General features: G+C 38.8%; 2 protein-coding genes and 1 non-coding gene across 3 annotated transcripts; 1 reads left to right on the forward strand and 2 right to left on the reverse strand.

The window, feature by feature from the left end:
* Window positions 1-222: 222 nt before the first annotated feature.
* LOC112024885 (uncharacterized) lies at window positions 223-945 on the reverse strand. Its single transcript, XM_024057532.1, has 2 exons — window positions 614-945; window positions 223-514 (listed from the first exon to the last, which is right to left on the reverse strand). Exons 1-2 carry the CDS (start codon window positions 943-945, stop codon window positions 223-225), a joined length of 624 nt encoding a protein of 207 aa, XP_023913300.1.
* An 11,003-nt stretch (window positions 946-11,948) lies between these two features.
* Window positions 11,949-12,030, reverse strand: TRNAS-CGA (transfer RNA serine (anticodon CGA)). Its single transcript has one exon. It is a non-coding gene; the product is annotated as a tRNA-Ser (tRNA).
* Window positions 12,031-13,746: 1,716 nt separating this feature from the next.
* On the forward strand, window positions 13,747-14,684 carry LOC112024886 (protein THYLAKOID ASSEMBLY 8, chloroplastic). The gene has a single exon (XM_024057534.2). It carries the CDS (start codon window positions 13,895-13,897, stop codon window positions 14,609-14,611), a length of 717 nt encoding a protein of 238 aa, XP_023913302.1. The 5' UTR covers window positions 13,747-13,894; the 3' UTR covers window positions 14,612-14,684.
* Window positions 14,685-25,024: the final 10,340 nt, after the last annotated feature.

A 25,024-nucleotide genomic window follows, 5' to 3' on the forward strand; every position in this document is an offset into this window, starting at 1 on the left:
AGGAACACTAGTGAAGGAAGAAGTGAAAATATCCATAAAGCTTGTTCTAATAAGGTCCTTAATACCGTTCTCCTCATAAATTCAATCCTCGACCGAGTTTTTAATTGCCAAAATCTGATTCCTATTCCTTCTCACCAGGGTCGAGACATGGTAGAAAGTGGTGTTTCTATCCCCTTGTATCATCCAATTAACCTAAGATTTGAGAGCCCATAATTCCTCTTCCTAACTAAGAATAGTATCAAACTCCTTCACCAATTCTTTTTCAAGGTTTAAGAGGAAAGTTGAAGGCTTAACTGAGACTGTATGTTGAATAACTTTTAATCTCACCAGAATATTCTTTTTCTTAACAAAAATATTACCAAAATGCTGTTTGTTCCAATCAGTAGCCTCTTTGGTAAAATGCTTAATCGCCTCTCCAAGGTTGCAAGGTTGTCTCCAAGCCTGTGTAACAATGCTCGAAAAGGTGGGATTAGTCAACCAGCAGGTTTGGAACTTGAAAGGCCTTTGTCTCTCCCTGTTCGCTCTTGGAAGCAAATCTAGCAGAACAGGGCAGTGGTCTGAATGGCATCTTGCGAGATGCATAACTCTTGCTTCAGGATAGAGTAAGAACTACCTGGGATTGAAAACAAATCTATCTAGCCTCACTTGTATAAGAGCTTGGATTTCCCTTTTATTAGTCCAAGTGAAACGCAGCCTAGAAAAACCAATGTCGATCATGTTGCAATTGTCCAGGCACTCTTTAAAGCGTAGTAAGCTATTAACCCCAACAGCCCTACCCCCAAACTTATCCTCAGCAGTGAGAGTATCATTACAATCACCCGTAATTACCCAAGGCATATCATGAAGATCTGTGACTTTATTTAAGTTATTCCATAAAATGTGCCTTTCAGCACTTTTAGGACTAGTATAAATTGCAGTAAATAACCAGCTGGTGTTAGAGTTCATTACCTTAACCACGGCATGGATTTCCTACTCAGTACTTGATAGCGATTTACCTCCACTCTGTCAGAATTCTAGAGCATCCAAAGCCCGCCAACATATCCGATAGTATCCGTATGAACCACTCCATCAAAAGGGAGTCAGCCAATAATTTCTCTAGCCCTTACACCACCAACTTTAGTTTCCATCAGAACTAGAATGGCCGGATTGTGGTTTCGAATCAACTCTCTAATGTGACCTTGAAAGGTAGGCTTCAAAGCTCCCCTGCAATTCCATATAATAACATTTATGAGGAATACGTGACAAAGAGTGAAACACTCATCAACATGAGGCATCAACATGGCCTCATCCCTCAAATTCCATCCAATCAGCTCCAGTATCTCCTTCATCTGCCCCTCCTTCAGACACAACATCAGCACTCCCATCTCTAGTTCTTGGGATGTCGCAAGAAGCTTAAGCACCATGGTTCTTCCCTCTAACAGACCCTCCAGATGGTTCACTTCGTAAAGTGTGGGAATTGGTGAAATTTGTGAAAAGTGTTCCCATACCAAGCATCGTTCCTCCATTGGTGACGGTACATCCGTCAATAAGACCCACCATGGTTTCGTCACCTCCGCCCAAGCTAGATTCGAGAAGGTTTGATTGCCCTTTTTTGCATTCATCTCGTTCATTGGAAGGATGCACCTCCATGCTCTTTGAAGTTTTCCGTTGGTGTTCTCAGCTACAACTCCCCCCAAACTTGTATCCCACCTCCGGCCAAGGCATGGTTGCAACCTGATAATCAACAGAGCCTCATGAGTTTAGTTTTCCTTCATCTCTCTATTTGGACTTTCCATCACACTTAATTGGAGTTGTGTACTTCAGATTAAGTTGATTTTTGACATGAGAAATTAGGGAAAGAGGCTGGAAGTTTCTAGCGAAATCTAGTGTAGTGTTTTGTGGTACACTAGCACGTGCAAGGGCTTTTTTGCCCTTTACCGAAGCTTTAAAGTTGGTGTTTCTAGAACTAACATCAGTTCTGGCCCACTCCCCTTGCATTCTCCATATTAGACATATATGGGCTTTGACCTGCAGAGTCTTGGGTCGCATGGGCCGAGGTATTACTTATGCTTTGGATTGCATTTGCAAAATGGGCTTCATTGATACTTTTCGGAGGCATGAGTTTCCTTTTAGCCTCCCTAACAGGCCCATCATTGGCCTTAAGCTTCCCCGTGGTGTTACTGAGCCTAGCCTCATTCACATTCTTCCTTAACTCATGTGTAAGATGACCGTTGTCTAGTACCGCGTGGGTCCCTCCACTACCATGGGATTTTGTCCCATTCTTTTTGCATGCGACAACAGTCCAAGGCCCATACATACCACCCTGCATCTCCTCATTCCCACTTTCATGCATGACCTTACTGGGCCCCCTTTCATTTCTGTTGGTGTCAGGTTCATGCAAATCGCATGCACGAGGTTGCAATACTCCAACGTCCTTCGTTGCCTCCTCCATTGGCAATTGCTCTGGTTGGATTGTATACGGGCAGTTATCTTTCCAGTGGCCGATTCTGCCGCAAGAAAAGTATAGTTTTTGTATCCCTTCATAACACACAGTGTGCTCAAATTTCCCAATCAGTACTGCCGTGACCAAAGATTTATCCACATCGATTTGGACACAAATCCTCGCGAATCTGCCTCTCGATTCCATGGTAGTATTGGAGTCTATTCTCAACACATTTCCAATGGATTTACCAATTTGCAAAAGGGCTTCAGGATTATAGTACTCAATTAGGAGTTCATTTAGCCGTATCCGACAAGCTATTATATATGGTTATATATATGTGTGTGTAGTTGCCCAAATTTTAAATTTTAAATATGTTTAAGGAAAAAAAAATTATTTATTATTAAATATAAACATATATTATAATTTATTGAAACCTTTACTTTCATTAAAACTTTTGCTGATGTGGATGGTTAAATGAATAATCTTCTTTCGTTTTTAAAAAAAATTATTTTATTGATAAGTTACACACATACCCAATGGTTTTTAAACCCACAACGACACCCTATATCTAAAACTTATAAATGGAGGAGGTTCCAGTTAAACTTATGTTACATATTTTCTTGTCAAAGAAGAGTAACACATAATACTAATTAAAATATGACTCATATGAGGTAGAAGAGTAAATGGAAGAATTCACAAAGTATCTAACACATAGTAGAATCTCATATTCATACTTGTAGATATATTATAAACCCATATGAAATATGTTGTTCATATTATAATTTATTTGGTTATCAATTATGAGCTAAGAGTCATGTAATTTAATTAATAAATTTTAGTATTTTCAATGAAAGTATTCAGAGTTTGAATCCCCTTCTTCTAACTATTGACTTATCTACACAAAAAAACTTAAAAATTATAGGAAAAGAAATTTTGAAATAAGAAAGTGTAAGGACCATATTTGAACTCGAAGCTCACTAGTGGATGGACTTAAGCCCAAAAAGCCCAAAATAATAAATTTATAGAGAATGTGTTGGAAAACTAGGCTTTAGTTGATCAAACAAACATTGGAATAGATTCAGATGATAAGAGAATAAAAAGAAATAAGATTGTATTGAAGAAAAATAGTCATCGGTAAGGTCCGAGGTGCACTGTTCTTGTATATTATTCTCAAATTGGGTTACAAGTTTGGTTTCTGAATACTATAGTCTTTCTTCTTGCGATCCCCTCTTCTTGTTGCTTCCTTTGCCTTTTATATTATCCTCCTTTCTCATTCCCACTTCACACGTGTATACCGTTGGGTTTGGTATTGATACTTGTCTCATCAACCAATCCTCTAAGTCACGATGCAATAGCTATAAGGTTGGAACACACTGTTCAGGTATCATCTCCGTATTAATGGGGCCAGAGAGTTAGCTGCAGTACATTTAATGTGGAGGTAGCAGCTTTCCTTGGAAATCTCCCATGATCACGTTCTGTCCTATTCACATATAGTACTTATCTTCTTATATGGAATGGTATGGAAGGTTGTCTTTGTCGGTAAAACACTTCTTCGTACCTTGGCCTTGGTTAATCAAGGAAGAGTTTGTCCTCGGCGTAGTTTTCTAGATTGTTACGATCAACACTGTCTTCTTCGCCTACAATTGTGGGCCTCTCTAACACCACGTGTTTGTCCTCGTCCTCGATTTGGGCCTCGGGCCCAATATATATGTGGATGAGTATCTTTGGACCTTCCAACTCCACAGAAAGAATTTGTGGGACTATCATTACTCTTTAATTAAAATTAAAGATGAATTTTTCACATTTATGTTTTTTTTTTTTTTGGGCGATAAAATTTGATAAGCACTCATATAGTTTGGACAAATACTAAGCAAGTTCAAAACATTTAAAAAATAATTAATATGGTTTTTAAACTATATGCTAAATAGTAAATAGTAATTATGACAATTTCATTTCCAAAAGCATACCATTTAAGGACCAAATGTATTATTTTTAAAATATTTTGAACCTGGTTAGCAATAACTCCCAAATCTCACTGTATTTTACCCACTTTTATCTTTATCTTTTTATTTTTTATATTTTTTTAAATGGAAAACATTGCAGTTTTATTTGACTATGAGCATAGGCAAGGAAGTGAGGGGCCATCTATGAAGTAGGTCCAATTGGCAAAGTACTTGCCATGAGATGGACGGTTGGTGGGTCCCAAAAAGGCCTTAACTAGAGTTGTCACGCAGTGTCCATCAGTGGAACCAATCCCACTCAAAACCTCGGGAAAAAAGGCAAACGAAGCTCTATATGCAATGAATTCTTTTTATTGTCAACAGGAGTTATTTCAGTTAATAAGAGTCATATACTTGGCTAAAAAAGTTTAGGTTCAAGTTTTACTGCCAATTTTTTTTTGGATAATTTATAAATCCAATATAAGTCGTTTATGAAATCTACTAGTATAATGTACTCTCCCATCGCCTAAACTTTTATCCAAAAAAAAAAATTTTCTTTATTCTCTTTTTTGTTTCTCCATTTTGCTCATAGTCAAGTCACATCAATATTCATCTTGATCTTATGCTTTGAAGGTGCGTGTTACTTAGTAAAAGGGTCCCACTTGCCGCGCACCATTGCTACAGTGAGAGCACAAGTTGCAGCAACCTGATAAGAAAGGGATACGACTTGCTCCTCAATATCCAATTCTATTTTGTCATGGTGTCCGACTTCAACATTCTACTATCACTTTTCCCTAAAGATTAAAGATGTGTGGTCCACCAAACTTTGATGGACCAATTAAACCTGATCCACACCGTTGGATAAGGCGCTTCTATTCTATTAAGATGTGTATATCATATCAACCTCAATTATATTAACATGGGGGATTATAGTTTTGAAGTGGTTTAATTCATGGTCAATATTGAAATCCCATTTGGTTTCAAAGCACATGGAACTCATTTTTTAAATAATAATAAAATAAAAAAAAGTACAACTTCTATAGTTTTTTTAGTCGGCAGTTCTCAAACATTTAATGGGTTTGTTGCTTATATGATGATATCTATGTCACTTTAGAATTTGACTAATTAGTAACTTTATCAAGAAAATCAAATGGAATATTTCTCGCTTGATTGCAATTAGAGAGTTAAGAGAGCTTTCCCGATTATAATATAATAACAAATATTTGATGGTAAAGTCAAGCTTGAACCCAAACTTTGAGGAGCTAGTAAGAACAGGGGTGCAATGTATACAGCAGCACACCATATTTGAAGTTTTATATAAATATATTTATCAAGTCAATGAGCAATTATACAAATTCTGTGTGCCCGCTTTTCATTGAGATTATGAACTTGGACATGAGGGCCACATCCTTACCAAACCCAAAATGGAAAATTTCCACCTAGCCATTTGGAGTCCTAATTAACAACATCAATGTAATCCACAGGATTGATTGATCATATATTTATATATATATATATATATATATATTTCATGTGGTTTTGCTTTGTATTGGCAGAACATGAATTATTGGGACATACCAAACTGTGTAGAATCCTTGACATTGAAACACTCCAACACAGATCATTAGCAGGACTTGGCCTGATATTTTTTTTTGGGGGGGTCTTTTGGCCAGTAGCTAAACAACATGATGGTAGGCAGTACTCAGTAGGGTCCAAAAGAAGACCTATAGTTTATAGATAATAAGCACTGCTATACAATTCATATTATACTGTCATGCATTTCATATTTAGTTGCCCTTGTTGAAAGATAAAGAGTATCTTGCTCATCTGATGTGATCAATCAATGAGCAAAAAGATAAAGAAAAACATTCCTCAAAGCACAAGCCACAGTGTGAATAAAATGACAAGTTTATTCATTAACTAATGCTTCTCTGATAATGATGGAAACCTAATAATGTTGCAACAAATTAAGAACGAAAATCATGGCCAAGCATAGCAAGCAGGCTAAACCACAAACTGGCATGTACGTGTCAGTAGGTCAGACTACATTCTGATTGTTTGTTTATCTGTATGACAGGCTGTTTAATAAATTGATATAGATTTAACATTACAATGATTCAATAACATATCAGTACATCACTATACTGATGCTGGGAGCATTAAAATCATCTAAGATTTTATTTTTGAATGTAAAATTATTTTTGTTTTTAAATTTTGAATTTGGTTTTATGTTGAGGGCTTTACAGAATTTGATTAGATGTTTTCCATATTAGTATAATCCCTAAAACATATTTAACTCTACTCTTGTATTGGTGAACAGTAGTACAATTGGAATAAGAATAATTTTATGATGAGTCGAGAATATGTCTCCTCCTTTGTTCACTTTGTTTGGTGGTGATGCCAAACACCCCTAGGTGGTGAAGCCTAGGGTTTGCAGGCAGATTCTAGGTGGTGAAGCCTAGGATGAGGCCAATCATTATAGATAGACGAGGGGTAAACTAATGAGCTTGGATAATGATGAACTTTATAGAAGAGCACCAGCAACAATGTATTCCCTGTAATTGGTAGCTCATATTCAATGAATTGGATTGATCTTTGATTGATCTTATTATGAAAATTTGATCTTGATTGGCCTCAATAACTTCCACCAAGTAATTTTTCTCTTGTAGTTGAGTAGAGGCATCTCAGATTCCATCTTATTGTTTGTAGAAACATGATAAGGACCATATCAATCGCTTCCTTTGGTGATGTAAAAGCGATAAGGATGGTTGCATATAGGTACAACGATGGTTGTCAACCTTCTCCTATGCTGTTTACTGGAGAGGGGTAAGAAATAAAATAAATAGAGCTGCCCTCATGTTGGACAACATGGTGTTAGCTAAGAGTACACAATCTGATTTTCCCTCAATTTTATGCGTTTTTTGAGGCCAAAATGGCAGACAACAACATGGAACTTGGGCAATAGAGCGTTCATGTGTCAATGTATGCTGTGGCTTAAAACAAGCAGCAGCTAGCATGTGATGACTTGAGGGAAAATTAGCCAATTTTATATATGAGCAAAATCAAATGAAGTTTCTCTACATGCTGCAATTCAATATTGATGCCGCCTGTTTAATTTCTGAGATTAGTTAGCAGTATACTTAATGACCTGTTGAAGGAAGGAGCCAAAAGGTTTCAAGTTGCAATTAATCAATTAGCACCACTTGTAAATATATTTCATGTGTGCTATTTGGATATGAATTCTCAGCTTGATCAACAGTGCAACCATGATATGTGGTTTAAATTCAGGGCTCATGCATGCCATAACTTGCTTTCTCAATGTGCTATGATTCTTTTCACATCATATCTGTTAAGCATTAAGGAATACACATGATATCTCATATAAATTCTGACCACTTCACATGTTTCTTGTAGGTAGTCTTTTTGTATATTATGCTGCAATACTTGATTGGTAAAACAATCAATAAGAAATCTATAACTGATTTCAATGTTCTTTCACATCCCCTAATCTCCTAAATTTGTGGCAAGGTGTATATCCTAAGCATTATGACAGAAACTTTAGATGCCATATTTTAAGGTTAATCTCCATTATTGTTGCTAGTTGTAATGCAGCATTGAGGTAATGCTCCAAGTATGATGCTTTTGTCAAAGAAATACTTTCTTCAATAGCATCATTGCTATTTATACATAATATTCCGTATGCAATACTTTCTCCAGTACCATCAATGCTATTTATACTTAATATTTCGTATGCAATCTTAATTCCAATTGTGTTCAGCAATACCAAGCACTTCCATTATTCATCAAAGTGAAAAGCCTACTTCTTTAAAGTGATTGGCAGCTCAATGCCCAACATTATTTGTATTGACAATCAATCGATTATATTGGGAAAATTCGGTACTCATGAACATCTTATCTATGGAATCATTTTTCTTTTTGACACTCTTAATTTGCAACAAAAGATTCGAAAACTATCTCTGTTGAGCATTTTCACAATTACTTGATAGAAGGGGAATAGGTTTTTTTCTTTTAAGATAAAGAATCATAGCTGCTTTTGAAGGATTCACTCAACAAAGCTAGCTCCTAGCCATTTTTGTTCCTTTCTTTTTGACAGGGAAACTAGCTTTTAGTCAAGCCAATTTAGCTGAATAATATTATTCAATAACTTTTAATACGTGTCACCTAATCGCCGAAGGTTAGGAAGAAGTGTGCTTTATGAAAAAGATCTCCCTGACATACCATGCAAAATACCAAATTCTGTTTCCATTCACAGTTCTTACATATCATTCCAAATTTGCAGACATTTCTGAAAAAGTTAAACCTTTAAACCCAAATGGTATTTTATAAAAGTATTTTTATTTACCGCAAAACTTAGTACAGTTCTTTAGCTAGCTGTTGCAAATTGAATGTCTCTCATTGGCTTTGAGAAAAAGTTCGTGTAGGTTCCCATATATTAATCAAGTGCACGATAAAATTCAGGATAGACCAGCTCAATTTGCTTAGTGTAATTTGGTCCTTTTTCTTTTTGCATGACACATTGGAAACCATAGTGGTGACTCCTTGAATGAGAGTCTCAAGTCATGTCCACCTTTGATAACCATAGTAGAGGGACAAGAACAAATTGAAGGTAATCCTAATCTAATTTCTTAAACACAACATCTGATTTGGATCAATCCATATATCCATCAATACTCTGAGAAATTCAGATGTCAAAAGACTGTCTATTTCAGGGCAAAAGACTAACCATACAACAAAAAATTAGGAGAGAATTGACAAGAATGAACTATAAATTAATTTTTTTGCAACACTTCATCAATTGTAACTAAAAATCCATCCAAATTTTAAGCCTTGCAAAGGATTTAGGTATTTCCTTACTTATTTCTAAAAAGTACTTTGCACCAAAAAAAAAAAAAAAAAACAAAAAAACAAAAAAAGAAGGAAAAAGATTGATTAGAGTATTGTTTTGATTGATAACTCTTCTATAAAGTTCATCATTATCCANATGGAATTTTGAGTTTTTGGGTATTTTGGAAATCTTATGTTCTTGTTGCGAAATTGTGGTTCTATTTAATTTATGCTGCCACTGATGTTTGTTCTTGGGATTTTGTTGTTTTTGAATTTAATCGTGATGGGGTAATGTGGTTTCTCATTTTATTTGGTTCAATAATGTTGTTTTTGAACTCAAATTATCCCGTGGTTTGCTATTCCTTCACTATGTTCTTATAGAAGTTCTTAAGCAATCAAAACAAACAACTTTTTGATTTTTGTTATATTTGTTTTTGCCTAAAAATGTGTTTTTCTAATGGCAAATGGAGAGGTGGGTTACGGAAGGCTAACGGGACTAACCTTAGGTGGGCAAAGTGTTAAGTTTTGAACTAAGGGTAGGCAAAGTGAAAACGGATCATACCACAGGTGAGTTTACTGTAATTATCCTTTTGTTTTATATATAAATATCATGTCATTGTAAAGTAATACACATTTTAAGAAATATCATCTTTTATTTTGAACATTATTTTCAAAAGTCATTTATTTTGGCTAGGGAATGTTAACAAATAGGCCTAAGCATCTATATGTCAATTTTATTAATATACTTCAACTTCACTCTTTTCACATTTATGAATGCTTTTTATACATGTTTTTAATTTCAAATATAGTTTTTTTTTAAAAAAATTATTATATAGTTTCAACCTGTAGCGTCTGCTTGGTTTTTGATATAGACCAAATAAACTTTTTTTTTTTTTTATATATATATAGTTTCAACTTATAAGGCCCGCTTTTGATGATTGTACTATTTATCATCAGATCAAGACATCAATCGGTTTTTAGAGTAGGTGGAGATTAAACCCCAAACCTTTTATTCAACCATCAGAGATTTTACCAATTGAGCTAACTAAAACTCACATACGTTTTTTCTAATTTATTATATTTATTTATATTTTAAATAATTATTAAATTAATTATGACATCATCACAAATCAACTTTGGTCTAATCTTAAAAACCTTGAACCTCTTGCTTGTGCAATTCTTTAAACGGTCCGAGTTTCAAAACCATGATTACAGATAACCGACCTAAGGTTAGGTATGTTTTTACATTAACTACCAATGGTTCAAAATTTGACACTTTATCCATCTAAGGAAAGTTTATTAGACTTTCCTAACCTACCTATGACTTTTCCATTAGAAAAAAAACATAACATAAAACATATTAAAAAGCTAGGGTTTAAAATTTTGCATAAATGGATGAGATGAAATTTTAAATAAATATTTTGAAATTTCAACAAGAAGATTCAATAAAAGAAAACTTGTATTGGATTCAAAAACTTCATACGAAGCATTAAAAAGTCTAAACAAATAAAACCCAAGTGAGACAATACAGAGAGAAAGTGCATTGCATTCAAATATCAGACTATTCCTTACTTATCAATTCTATCTCAAATGTTTTTAATATTGTTTTGGACCTGTTCCGATATTTTACATTGGAACATAACATTTCAGTACCAACTTATTTTGATGTACCACTAAAGTTTTATATATTACAAAATTTATATACTAGTCTACATAACATAATATTATATAATATCAAATTATTAATTAATTCAAAATCAAATAATATACATTGTTAATATCATCATTATATATAATATAATATTGGGTAAAATATTATATATTTTGGCCTCTAAATTTTGCTAAAATTTCGATTTTCATCCTTAAATTTTACAAAAGTTCTAAAATTTAAAGAATCTTATTAAATAAAAATCTTATTAAAATTAAAAAATCTTTTTGAAATTCATAAAAATGTATCATAAAAATTTAAAGAACATGCAGATTCTACATTTTTTATTTTCATAAGTGCAGAAACTACTCATTTGTTGTCCTTGTATGAAGAAAATGTATCAAATTGGGTAATATTGTCATTCAATGTCTCACACAAGTAATGTCTCAAAAGAAAATGTTAGAGCTACAAATTATTTCACAACATTTTTTTTATAAACTATTGATGAGGTAAATGGTTATAAGTAAGTGAAAAAAAAAATTATATTAATAGTGGGTCTAAATGAAACTCATAAGAATTAATCACAAAAACAGTTTACAAAAATATTATTAAATAATTTATGACAGTAGCATTATTCAAAATCAAAATACCCTTAGCCAGGTTGCTATAGTATGAGACTTCGGAAACAAAGTGGGAAAGGTTAGGACATTTTCTCGAAGATGTGTCTAATACGGGGAAACAAAGGAATCCCCACAGTAACTTAGGTAGAATCGGGTTGATGATATGTCCCCCAATTGGAATTCATACATGAACCTGGCCTTATTACTTGTTATAGAGTATATCTACAATGGAGACAATTTTTGTGCTGATTGACTCATAAATCAGAGCATGAACCATGATTTCGATATATAATTCTCCATTGACATATTTAAATTTCTATCTGTTTTTATTTTCCAGGAGTTGTTTAGAAATATAGAATGTTATAGCCTGTGTCTGACTGTCTGAGAGCTTTTCCAAAGAGAAAAAGGAAAGTTGATTAAAAAGTAAAAAGGAGCCCCAAATTAAAAAAGATTAGAAAGAAAAACTTCAGATGCGTCGACAGCAGGATTCGAACCTGCGCAGGCAAAGCCCAACAGATTTCGAGTCTGTCTCCTTAACCACTCGGACATATCGACAACTTTTGTAGAGTTTTCTCAATATACATACTTAACCTATGTTACAGAACTACTTCAATATTTTAAAATTACAATTTCGGGGCCTGCATTAATTTGATACATATTATACTACTACTACAGTGCTACCCTTATGCCCGTGAATTGGGCTCTGAATAAATATAAAATCAAAAGTGGGCTTCTAATTAAAAAATTAGACAATTCATGAATTCTCCAATATGGGTATAGTTCTTTTATGGATCTTATGACATAGTACCACAAACAAGCATTAAAAAAAAAAAAAAAAAAAAAAATTGAAGCAAAACCGCAATAACCCAATAAGAAAACAAACAAACAAAAAAGACCTAGAAGCTGAATCATTAGAATTACCACCAGACAACAAAAACCCAGGAAATAAAAAAGAAGAAAACCCCATTATAGGTGTGAGTCAGACCGTTCTGGCGTTAATGGTGTGCTTGTCCTGAAGAACCCTATCGAGAATGGAAGGATCTACAAAGACAACAAAGCCAAAGCCTCTGGGTCTACCAGTGGTCTTGTCACTCATGACCACAGTCTGGACCACATCACCATAGTTCTCAAAGTACTCCTTCAGCTTTTCCTCAGTGGTCTCCCATGAAATCCCACCTATGAATAGCTTCCCCTAATCTGAATCCATTTCCAACAATCCATCGGCGGACACTCTTTTCCATTACGGTAGTCCGGCACTTCAGTAAACCGCGACAACCCATCAAGCCCAAGCCCAAGCCCATCTCCGTCGTCGTTCAGTCTCATCGGAAACAACCGTATACAGAGACAAAACGGCGGCAAAAGAAGTGACACGAGAAAAAACAAAACAACGACGCTTAATCTGAAAGGAAGCATTACTGGGTTTTCTGGGTTTTTTTCTTTGTGGGTTCTTGAAGAAGAAGATGAAGAAAGAGATGGGTTTTGGAGATTGGGTATAAGCAATAAAAAACCCTAACTTTTTTATCTTTGTTACGTGAACTTCTGTGTTGTTGTGAAATTGTTGATATTGTTAGAGATTAAAAATAATTTCATTAGGCATTGTTCCTCCACTTTGTTCTCCTTGATGTTCATGAGCAATTTAAAACTCTAGCTTCTTTATTCTTGTTATATTTGTTTTTGCCTAAAAATGTGTTTTTCTAATAGCAAACGGAGAGGTGGGTTACGGAAGGCTAATGGGACTAATCTCAGATGGGCAAAGTGTTAAATTCTAAACGACGAGTAGGCAAAGTGAAAATGGTCCATACCACAGGTGGGTTTACTGTAATTATCCCAAAAAAAAAAAAAAATCATTTATAAGTATACCAAATTGTTGTATATACCCAAATTGAAACATAGTGTCAACCAAAATACATTTATAATTAAACACAACTATTAGATTATTTTTCAAGATATTAGATTATGAAATTATTTTTCAAGATTACAAATTTTTTATATGTTTTTATTCTTTGTCAAATTACCCATCTAATTGCGCATTTGTAATTTTGTTTTGAAATGTTGATATTGTGAAAAAGTGAAACTTGTGTTTTGTTGATATGAGTAGTGAGCTCAAAATAATGTATTTCATAATAACTAATTTAGAGCATGACTTACCAAATGACAAATCCATGTTTTTCTTTATTTATTTAAAAAAATCATATGGAAAAATACGAACCAACCCAACACAGGTCAGTTGATCAAACCCCTTTTTATAATCCCCTTATAAAATTACTTGTTTTTATCCTAGCACATTTTTGACCCAAAACTAATTGACCCGACCCGCTTGGCCAGGTTTGCTCACTTTTTTCTTATCCTATCCAAAGACCGGAGAGTCCGAAGTCCAAAAGTGTGACTCCACGAGACTCCATTCCAGTGAACTCAACTCATGGCTTCTTCCACTCTCCACCAAAACCTCGCCTTCCTCCTCAAACCCGTGAACCCAATTTACACCACCAGACCCAGACCCACAACCGCTACCACCTACGTTGCCATACGCTGCGGTCCGCGCTCCAACCGTGGGCCCCTCATGAAAGGCCGCATCCTAAGCATCGAAGCCATCAACGCCATCCAAACCCTCAAGCGAGCTCACAAGTCCTCCTCCTCCTCCTCCACCACCACACCCGATTACTCCCCACTCCTCTCCCGCCTCCTCAAATCGGACCTCCTCGCTACCCTGCGCGAGCTCCTACGCCAAGACCACTGCGCCCTCGCTCTCCACGCCTTCTCCGCCGTCCGATCTGAATACCACAACCCGGACTTGTCCCTCTACGCCGACGTGGCCACCGCTCTCGCCAGGAACAGAATGGTGGAAGATCTCGACCGTCTGATCTGTGACTTGGAGACAGATTGTGGCGGGGGTGGGATCCAGTGTGACGACAAGGGGCTCATCAGGTTGATCAAGGCGGTGATTGGTGCTGATAGGAGGGAATCGACGGTCAGGATTTACGAGATGATGAAGAGGAGTGGGTGGGGGTCCACTTTTGAGGCGGATGAGTATGTGGTTAGGGTTTTGAGTAAGGGGTTGAGGAGGCTTGGGGAAGAGAGTTTGGCTGTTGAGGTTAAGGGGCTCTCTAGGGGCAATTTGGAGAAATTGAGAGTGTAGAGAATATTTTATGTACAATTTTGCTTCCAATTTGTAATAATATTAGGAACTAAGTATATTAATCTTTTTTTAATTACTTTAATAAATAAGTTGAACTCGTGGTTGTGAGTTAATTTCAAAGAAAAGAAAAGAAAGGGAATATATATATATATATATATAAACTTGTGTAAGTTTAGTTATCTCAACTGTTTTAATTCTTGTCTATCAAACACTAATTGATGTCTTGGTTTGATTATAAAAAACATAGTCATCAAAAGCAGACGATATGGAGTTCAATTATTAGAAGCGAACGCCAACTTTTTTTCAAAAACTTATTTTTAATGATTCTATCATAAGTTGTAGGCTAATTGAAGTCAACTAGAAACGTATATACCCTTGTTTGAGACAAATTTGAATGTCACGTATGGGTTTTTCTATTACCACTAATTGAAGTATCTAGCTTTTGGTCATAAACATAACTGATCAAACAAAAGTCGTGTACTAGAAATTTGTTAATAAAAGGCTAATTATAAATCAATTATCAAAACCAAATTTTGTTATACAGATAGATAGATACATAGTGATCTTCCATCACATGCAAGATCAATATTAAATGAGGGCAAACTATATAGAATATATTTTAATTAATATATAGATGACTTTGTTAATATATATTAAAATGTCTAAAATTTTGCTAAATTATATAAACACCACCATTGAAAACCCCAAAAAAGTCATTCACATGGGTTACATACAAATGAAGAAATCCATTTGGATTAAATAATTTTTATTTTTTATATATTAGTAATTTCATTTAGTTCTTAATTAAAAAAGCTTCAACAGTACCCAAAAAAATGACAATGCACTTAGACATGGAAATCTAATTAATAAGAAATTAAAATGAAGAGGTTTTTGCATAACGATGATTAGAGATAGAAATCAAGGATAATCTATATATATATATATATATATATATATATAAAATAATAATTTAGGGACAAGGCCCAAAAACGGTGTACTGGGCCTTGGCCTCACCCGAGAACATTGGGATGTCTAAAGAGAGAGAAATAATAGAAGGTCATTCCAGCTCAGTGCCTCATGAGTAAGAAAGGGGTAAGAGATGGTTCGAGGAGAAATGTCTCCTTGGACAAGGCGAGCCCTGCTCCTCTATGTATTCCAGCAACAAAAACGACCCCAATAGAGACACCGGTGTCAGAGGCACATTACATGAACCCACAAGAGGGAAGGAGACCTAAAAATATCTAAAGAGCAGGTATTACCTCCGCATTAAATGGACTGTAGCAACCTTTCTGGTCGCATTTATGTGGAGAAGACCCCTGAACAATGTTTCCTTGGTCATCGCAACTCACAGGGAGCCAGAAAGGGTGTTTGATGGGACAAGTACTCAAGTAATGGTTTGGGCATTTGACAAGTAGATGGCCAGGATTGCCAGGGAGGAGATATATAATGTGAGAGATCCTTGTGTGAAGAGGGAGGGAGATTGTTGTTATTACAATTACCACTGTTGATCTCATAAAGATATATAAATATTTGCCTCCTCGGCGATACGTTGACCCAATCTTACGTACCTTTTCTTGCATGATTATCTTAAGAACCCCTTCTAGCCATTGCAATCTCCACTTGAACCTAGTTCTTTAATCCACACTCTACAAATTTATTGTGCTGGGCCCATTAACCCATGATCCTTTACATATTGGGCTTGGGTTACAAATCGTGCCCTTACAATTGGCGCTATCTGTGGAAGAACTTGAGCGATAGTGACTACAACGGTTAATAATGGTAGGCTTAGGGCCACACCAAGCAGAGTCCTTGGAATCTAAGCATGGCAACCCTTTTGTCAACCTCGAATGGGGGGGTGACCGTGAAGGAAGCTAGATCTCCCACGCAAAGAGCAATAAGGCCATGCAGTTAGAGATTAACCGACTGAAGAAGGAACTGCGCCATGCAAGACGAAGGCGGACTCCCTCTAACTCAGATGTTTCCTCTGATGGCAAAAGAGATGTCAGTTACAGGTAGAGGTCCCGAACCCTGCCCAGTGAGTTTTTCTCTTATGAAGACGAGCGCCGTCATGAGCAGAGGGTCAGAAGCCCGCCTCACAAGAGCTTGGGAAATGACGCCGTGAGCAGGGCCTTAGACCAGATCTCCAAGTCACCCTTCACACACAAGATCAAGGGAGCTAGACTTCTTTGACGATTCGCTTAGCCTACCTTCACCATGTACAATGGTAAGACAGACCCCGTGGAGCACGTGAGCCACTTCAACTAGAGAATGGCTGTCCATTCTAGAGATGAGGCCATGATGTGTAAGGTTTTCCCGTCCAGTCTGAGACCTGTTGCCATGAGGTGGTTTGACAGCCTGAGGGCAAATTCTCTAAGTTCCTTTAAGGAGCTCACTCAAGCATTCTGTTCCCACTTCGTCACCTACAGCAGACCTCTTCGGCCTTTGGCCTCCCTGTTGTCCTTATGCCTGCGAGAGGGAGAAACCTGAAAGCATATTCGGATAGATACTGGGAGGTGTTCAACGAGATAGATGGTGACTTTGACGAAGTGGCCGTTAGTACATTCAAGCTTGGCCTCCCCGTCAATCATGGTTTAAGGAAATCTCTGACTGGCAAACTTGTCTCCAGTATGCGCCAGCTCATGGAACGGATTGATAAATATAAAAGGGTTGAGGAAGGCTAGCAGCAAGGGAAAGGAAAGGAGAATAGGGATGGAAATTTTTCCCTGACCCGCAGGTACCAGGCCCAGCCCGACCCTAATGGGCCGAATTTTACCCTGTTCGATTTGGAATAGGGTTGGGTTATGGGTTTTTTTTTTTAAAAAAAAAACCCGAACCGGGTTCGGTCTGGGTTTTATCAAAAAATTCGAAACCCGANCAACCTCGAATGGGGGGGTGACCGTGAAGGAAGCTAGATCTCCCACGCAAAGAGCAATAAGGCCATGCAGTTAGAGATTAACCGACTGAAGAAGGAACTGCGCCATGCAAGACGAAGGCGGACTCCCTCTAACTCAGATGTTTCCTCTGATGGCAAAAGAGATGTCAGTTACAGGTAGAGGTCCCGAACCCTGCCCAGTGAGTTTTTCTCTTATGAAGACGAGCGCCGTCATGAGCAGAGGGTCAGAAGCCCGCCTCACAAGAGCTTGGGAAATGACGCCGTGAGCAGGGCCTTAGACCAGATCTCCAAGTCACCCTTCACACACAAGATCAAGGGAGCTAGACTTCTTTGACGATTCGCTTAGCCTACCTTCACCATGTACAATGGTAAGACAGACCCCGTGGAGCACGTGAGCCACTTCAACTAGAGAATGGCTGTCCATTCTAGAGATGAGGCCATGATGTGTAAGGTTTTCCCGTCCAGTCTGAGACCTGTTGCCATGAGGTGGTTTGACAGCCTGAGGGCAAATTCTCTAAGTTCCTTTAAGGAGCTCACTCAAGCATTCTGTTCCCACTTCGTCACCTACAGCAGACCTCTTCGGCCTTTGGCCTCCCTGTTGTCCTTATGCCTGCGAGAGGGAGAAACCTGAAAGCATATTCGGATAGATACTGGGAGGTGTTCAACGAGATAGATGGTGACTTTGACGAAGTGGCCGTTAGTACATTCAAGCTTGGCCTCCCCGTCAATCATGGTTTAAGGAAATCTCTGACTGGCAAACTTGTCTCCAGTATGCGCCAGCTCATGGAACGGATTGATAAATATAAAAGGGTTGAGGAAGGCTAGCAGCAAGGGAAAGGAAAGGAGAATAGGGATGGAAATTTTTCCCTGACCCGCAGGTACCAGGCCCAGCCCGACCCTAATGGGCCGAATTTTACCCTGTTCGATTTGGAATAGGGTTGGGTTATGGGTTTTTTTTTTTAAAAAAAAAACCCGAACCGGGTTCGGTCTGGGTTTTATCAAAAAATTTGAAACCCGACCTAGATATAACTCGGTTACCATGAAATTACCAAAAACCCCTATATATATAGCTATAACTAGCCTTAGAGTCCCTTATTTCTTCAGTTATTGCCTCACGCCTCCTTCAGTCTCTCCTCACCCTCACTTCCTCATTTCAGCACACTCACTCTCAGTCACTACCTCACACACATGGCCTCCCTCACTCTAAGTCACTGCCTCACGTATATGGCCTCCCTCACTTTCCCTCAGTGCCTTACCCTCACACAGAAGCACGCTCACAGTCATGCTCACGCCTCACCTCTCAGCCGCCTCCTCTCTCTCTTTCTCAAGATCTCTGCCACCCTCTCAGCTACCTCACCTTTCAGCCAACATGTCGTTTCCTAACCAGTGCTACCCTCCGACGATCTATGCAACCTAGCCTCAGCTGCACACGTCGCCGTGGTGCGTATGTCGCTCAGCGACATTAACGCCGATATCAGATACGAAAGAAGCTTGATTGTGTTTTCTATTTGTGATTTGTATTTTTTATTTTTTTGATGGTGAGAAATCTATATTAACAAAGAAGTGGAAAAAAAAAAAAAGCTGATTTGTTTTCCTCTATTTTTTTTTTAACAAAAAAAAAAAAAGAAAAAAAAAAAGAGACGAAAAATCTTACACTTGCATATACTAATACTCAAGATCTTACACTACGACAATCCAGTGTTTAACAAGCTAATTTGGTGTAAGATTTTTTTTTTTTTTTTCTCTCTTCATATTTTAAAAGCTGATTGGGCCTATTTTTGGCGTCTGGGCCTTAAAAAAAAATTGATTGTGATTGGGCCATGATTTGGTCTAAGAATTAGGCCTAAATTTGGCCTAGCTGGATGGGGCCCGGTAGGGGCTGGTCCAGGCCCCGAAAAAAAAACCCGTTTAGTAAACAGGCCGGGTTCGGGCCACAGGTCTTGGCTCACGGGTCTGGTCCGGGTATGGAAAAACCTGGCCCGAACCCGACCCATTGCCATTCCTAAAGGAGAAGTTTATCCTTCAGGAGAGGAGGGATTTCAGGTCGGACCGACACAACAACAATAGGCCGAGAAGAGACTTCGCCGGGCAGCCAGGATCTACCAATCCTCAGGCAGTCAATGTGGTGTTCCGAGAGCTAGTGCATTTAGTTCTAGAAAAGATTAGGAATGAGCCATTCTTTAAATGGCCAAATAAATGGTGGGAAACTCTGAAAGACGCAACCATAACCTCTATTGCCAATACCACTAAGATCACGGACACACCACAGAAGATTGTAGAAGTCTGTGGAACTATTTGGATCACCTTGTCCGTGATGGAAAACTAAAGCAATTCTTGCACCACTCGAGTGCTCGAACGGGCTAGACCAATTCGGAAACCCGAAGAAATGAATCTTTGAAACCTCCCTTAGGAACAATAAACATCATCTTTGCCGCTCCAGGAAGGACTGGCTCCTTCCCTTCATGAGTGATGGCTGTGGCTCCGAGGACACTAGTCAAGAGCCGAAAAGGTCAAGATTGGAAAAACAGCCGGTCTTAGGCTTCTCGGACAAGGAAAAAATTGAAACCATCCAACCCCATGATGGCACCTTGGTTGTAACCCACAGGATTGGGGTATATGACGTGAAGAGGGTAATGGTGGACCAAGGCAGCGGTGCTGAGATAATGTACCCAGACTAATACAGGGGGTTAAACTTGAGAACTGAGGACTTAACACCCTATAGCTCACCCCTGGTGAGTTTTGATAGGAAAGTTGTCATCCCGAAAGGCCAAATTAGACTACCCGTGCAGATTGGCTCAGAAACAGTGGAGGTAGACTTCATCGTGGTGGATGCCTATTCACCCTACACGGCAATCGTGGCCAGACCTTGGCTTCATACCCTCGGAGCCGTCTCCTCTGCTTTGCACTAGAATGTGAAATACCCGTCTGAGGGTTGAGTTAAGGAGATCCTGGGAAATCAGTCGGTGGCTAGGCAATGCTTAGTAGCCGCCATCAGGCATCAACCCAAAGCCGAGTCCTTGACCTACACCGAAGAGGGTTTATAGCAATTAAAGACTCTGGCTTTGCCTATTGGAGGGTCAGCCAAGGAGGCTAAATGTGAGGATTTGGTAAAAGTTGTTATAGGTGATGATCTGGAGAAATTCTTTCAGATTGGGGCTTAGCTACCTCCCCTAGAAAAGGAAGAGCTGGTAGATTTTCTTAGGAAAAATGTGGACGTCTTTGCATGAAGTGCTTACGAAGCCCCGGGGGTGGATCCGAACTTTATCTGTCATTATCTAAATGTTAGTCCATCCACCATTCCCAAGAGGCAACCTCCTCGGCACTTGTCCAGGGAGCACTTCGATGCTGTCAGAGAAGAGGTGAGGAAACTAAAGCAGGCAGGGGCCATCAAGGAGGTGTTTTACCTCAAGTGGTTGGCTAACACTGTGGTGGTGAAGAAGAAGAGTGGGAAGTGGCGAGTATGTGTAGACTTCACAGATCTGAATAGAGCTTGCCTAAAGGACCCTTTTCCTATGCCTAAGATAGATCAGCTAGTGGATGCAACCGTAGGCTATCCTCAGATGAGCTTCTTAGACGCCTTCCAGAGTTACCACCAAATACCACTAGCCTTGAATGATCAAGAGAAGACAGCTATCGTCACTCCTACAGGAAATTACCACTACAAAGTGATGCCGTTCGGTTTGAAGAATGCAGGTTCTACCTATCAAAGGATAATGACTAGGATGTTCGAGTCGCAATTGGGCAAGAGCATCGAGGTCTATATAGACGACATGGTAGTAAAAGGCAAGATAGCATCCGAGCACTTGGGATATCTCGAAAATATATTCGAAGTTTTGAGGAAATACAAGTTGCGCCTCAACACCTCCAAGTGTTCCTTTGGCGTGGGATTAGGCAAATTCCTGGGCTACATGGTAACCCATAGAGGAATTGAAGTTAACCCCGACCAAATTGGAGAAATCAACAGTTTGCAACCACCTCGGAACCCCAAGGAAGTCTATAAACTAACCGGAATGACTGCTGCATTGAATCGGTTTATCTCTTGGTCAGCTGACAGGTGTCGATCTTTCTTCCCATTGATGAACAAAAGGAAGGGGTTTGAATGGATCGAGGAATGTGCCTTGGCCTTCCAACAACTTAAGAATTATCTCTCCCAACCTACCATCATGTCCAACCCTGAAGCTGATGAAGTCCTGTTCGCTTACATTAATGTGGCCTATCATGCTGTAAGCCTAGTCCTACTATGAGTTGACGACAATGTACAAAGGCTAGTATATTATGTGAGCAAGTCATTACACAAGGCCGAGGTCTGCTATCTACCATTGGAAAAAGCCATTCTGGTGGTAGTACACACCACAAAAAAACTCTCCCATTACTTTCAGGCACACACAATCACTGTCCTAACTCAGCGCCCGCTCAGAGCTCTTCTTCGAAGCGTTGACTACACAAGAAAGATTGCTAAATGGGCCACAATCCTAGGGGCTTTCGACATCAAATACATGCTATACACCTCGGTCAAGGGATAAGTCCTTGCGGACCTAGTAGCCGAGTTCACCGAATCCTTGTCAGAAGAAGAAACAGAAACACAATCCATGGATGGAAAATTGGTTGGCATAATCTCCCAACAAGGCACCCTACCTTGGGAAGTATACGTTGAAGGCGCATCAAATTAGAAAGGTTCTGGAGTAGGGTTGGTATTAATATCCCCCGAAAGGATCATCATCGAGAAATCATTGAGATTGGGATTCTCAGCCACCAATAATGAAGCTGAGTATGAGGCTCTTCTGATGGGAATGACTATGATTCAAAGAATAGGTGGAAAGGCAATAAAGATATCCTCGGACTCCAAATTAGTTGTCGGCCAAGTAAAAGGGGAATTTGAAGTGAGGGATGAAAGAATGCAAGGGTACTTGAGCCAAGTTAGACACCTGCAGTCAGGCTTCAAATCCTTTGACTTATTTCATATTCCTAGGAGTGAAAACACCCACGCTGATTCCTTAGCCACATTTGCGACCTCTTTGGCGCAGAGCTTGCCTCGGGTGATCCTCGTAGAAGACCTTCGTGAACTCGTGGGACTGAATAAGGAACAGGTGCATGTTCATCAAATTAGGGTGGGGCTAAGCTGGATGGACCCCATAGTGTCGTTCTTAAAAAAGGACACTTTACCCAAAGAAAAGCCTGAAACAGACAAGGTGTGTAGAAAGGCTCCTCGGTTCTGGCTATCCGAGGACCAAAAGTTGTACAAACGCTCTTTTTCTGGACCTTACCTGTTGTGCATACACCTCGAGGCAACAGAACTACTCCTTGAGGAGTTACATGAAGGGATTTGTGAGAGCTATACTAGTGGAAGATCCTTGGCACACAGAGCAATCAGTTAAGGCTATTGGTGGCCAAATATGCAAAGGGAAGCACAAAAATATGTAAAGAAGTGCGACCAGTGCCAATGGTACGCACTAAACATATACCAACCAGGCGAGGTTCTTAACCCATTGTCTAGCCCTTGGCCATTCGCGCAATGGGGCTTAGACATTGTGGGCCCTTTCCCCAAGGCAGCAGGAAACAAAAGATACCTACTGGTCGGCACAGACTACTTCACCAAATGGGTAGAAGCGAAACCTCTAGCAAACATCAGAGATGTGGATGCCAAGAAGTTTGTCTGGAGAAACATTATCACGCAATTCGGGGTCCCGCATACCCTCATCTCAAACAACGGCCTTCAGTTTGATAGCTGCTGTGAGTTGGGAATTATGAATAGGTATTCCACTCCAGCTTACCCCCAAGGGAATGGGCAAGCCGAGGTTGTCAACAAGGTCATAGTGAATGGACTCAAGAAAAGATTGGACGACGTAAAGGGAAGATGGGTTCAGGAGTTGCCACACGTCCTCTGGGCTTACCGAGCCACGCCTCGCAGATCCATAGGAGAAACCTCATTTTTGATGACTTATGGAGCCAAGGTTGTTATCCCTCTAGAGACTGGTTTCCCAACATTAAGGACTAGCTCTTTCAATCCGACCACAAACGGTGAATTACTGGAAAGGAGCTTAGACCTAATTGAAGAAAGAAGGGAAAATTCAATGGTTCAATTGGAATACTACCAAAAGAAACTCAAGCAAGGTTATAATGCCAACGTAAAGCTGAGACTATTGGCACCTAGTGATCTGGTATTGAGAAAGGTCTTGGGCACTGTAAAGAACCCTGCATGGGGAAGCTAGGGCCCAATTGGGAGGGACCATGTTGCATCACCTCAGTGGTTGGTGTAAGGGCATATTTCCTGGAAGATTGAGATGGACATGTCATACCACGCCCATGGAATGTAAACAATTTGAAAAGGTATTACTATTAATGAAAGTCTCTTTTGTCAGTATGCTCGTTTGTCTATGTCATTATACTTCTCGTTATGACAACTTTTATAAGTGTTTAAACTGAAACCCAATCATGCCTGAAGTCCTCGGATTAGATAATCTGGGAAGGTTAACACACAATGACAAATTTTATAAGTGTTTAAACTGAAATCCAATCATGCCTGAAGTCCTCAGACCAGATGATCTGGGAAGGTTAACACACAATGACAACTTTTATAAGTGTTTAAACTGAAACCCAAACATGCCTAAAGTCCTCAGACCAGATGATCTGGGAAAGTTAACACACAACGACAACTTTTGTAAGTATTTAAACTAAAACCCAATCATGGATGAAGTCCTCAGACCAGATGATCTGGGAAGGTTAACACACAACGACAACTTTTATAAGTGTTTAAACTAAAACCCAATTATGCTTGAAGTTCTCGGATCAGATGATCTGGAAAGGTGTTGAGGTCCAAAATTCCACAACAAAACTCATTCCATAAAATATAAAGAGGGCCCAATTCATGCAGCAAGAAGAATCGACATCAAGGCCCTATGTATGTTTAGATTTCTAGCAAAAAATGCCATTAAAAAGTCCAGTAAATTCCAATGAAAGAACTGGGCTGGGATCCCCAGAGGCTACCAAAGGCTCGGGATCCTCGGGACGCACAACATGCTCTAAGTAAGATTGAAATGGCTCAAAGCATAAAGGATGAAGGACAAATAGGTCTCGAGTGCCTAGCCATGCGTCAGAAAGTGTAAAGCAAACATTCATGAACAAAGGAGTTGCACCTCAAGAAACCAAGAATGAGAAAACCATAAGTAGAAGTGGCTGGGGAGGAGCTTTCAACCCAGCAGTAAAAGATTCCGATTGTTTGGGAAAAATGGCAAGGATGGAAGACAGCCAAAAGCTAAAAAAGTGAAGAGGGCCAAAATAGCTATGATCAGCACGTGTTATCTACTTGTTTCTCACTAAGTCAAAACCAAACCCTCAGATTGGACAAATTAAAACTCTTGGATTAATCGTCCAAGTGTAAATTCTTGAATTATTTATCCAAGTACAAATTACTGTTAGTATTTGCCATAGCCAGCATGGTCCTAAGATAAATTTGTTTGGGACAACAGCAATGCTGAAAGTATGAAAAGGAAAAAACACAAGAAATTGAAAGAAAATTCCAT

Source organism: Quercus suber, unplaced genomic scaffold (assembly GCF_002906115.3).
Source record: "Quercus suber isolate HL8 unplaced genomic scaffold, Cork oak 2.0 scaffold_672, whole genome shotgun sequence".
In the NCBI taxonomy this organism is placed as follows: Eukaryota; Viridiplantae; Streptophyta; class Magnoliopsida; order Fagales; family Fagaceae; genus Quercus; species Quercus suber.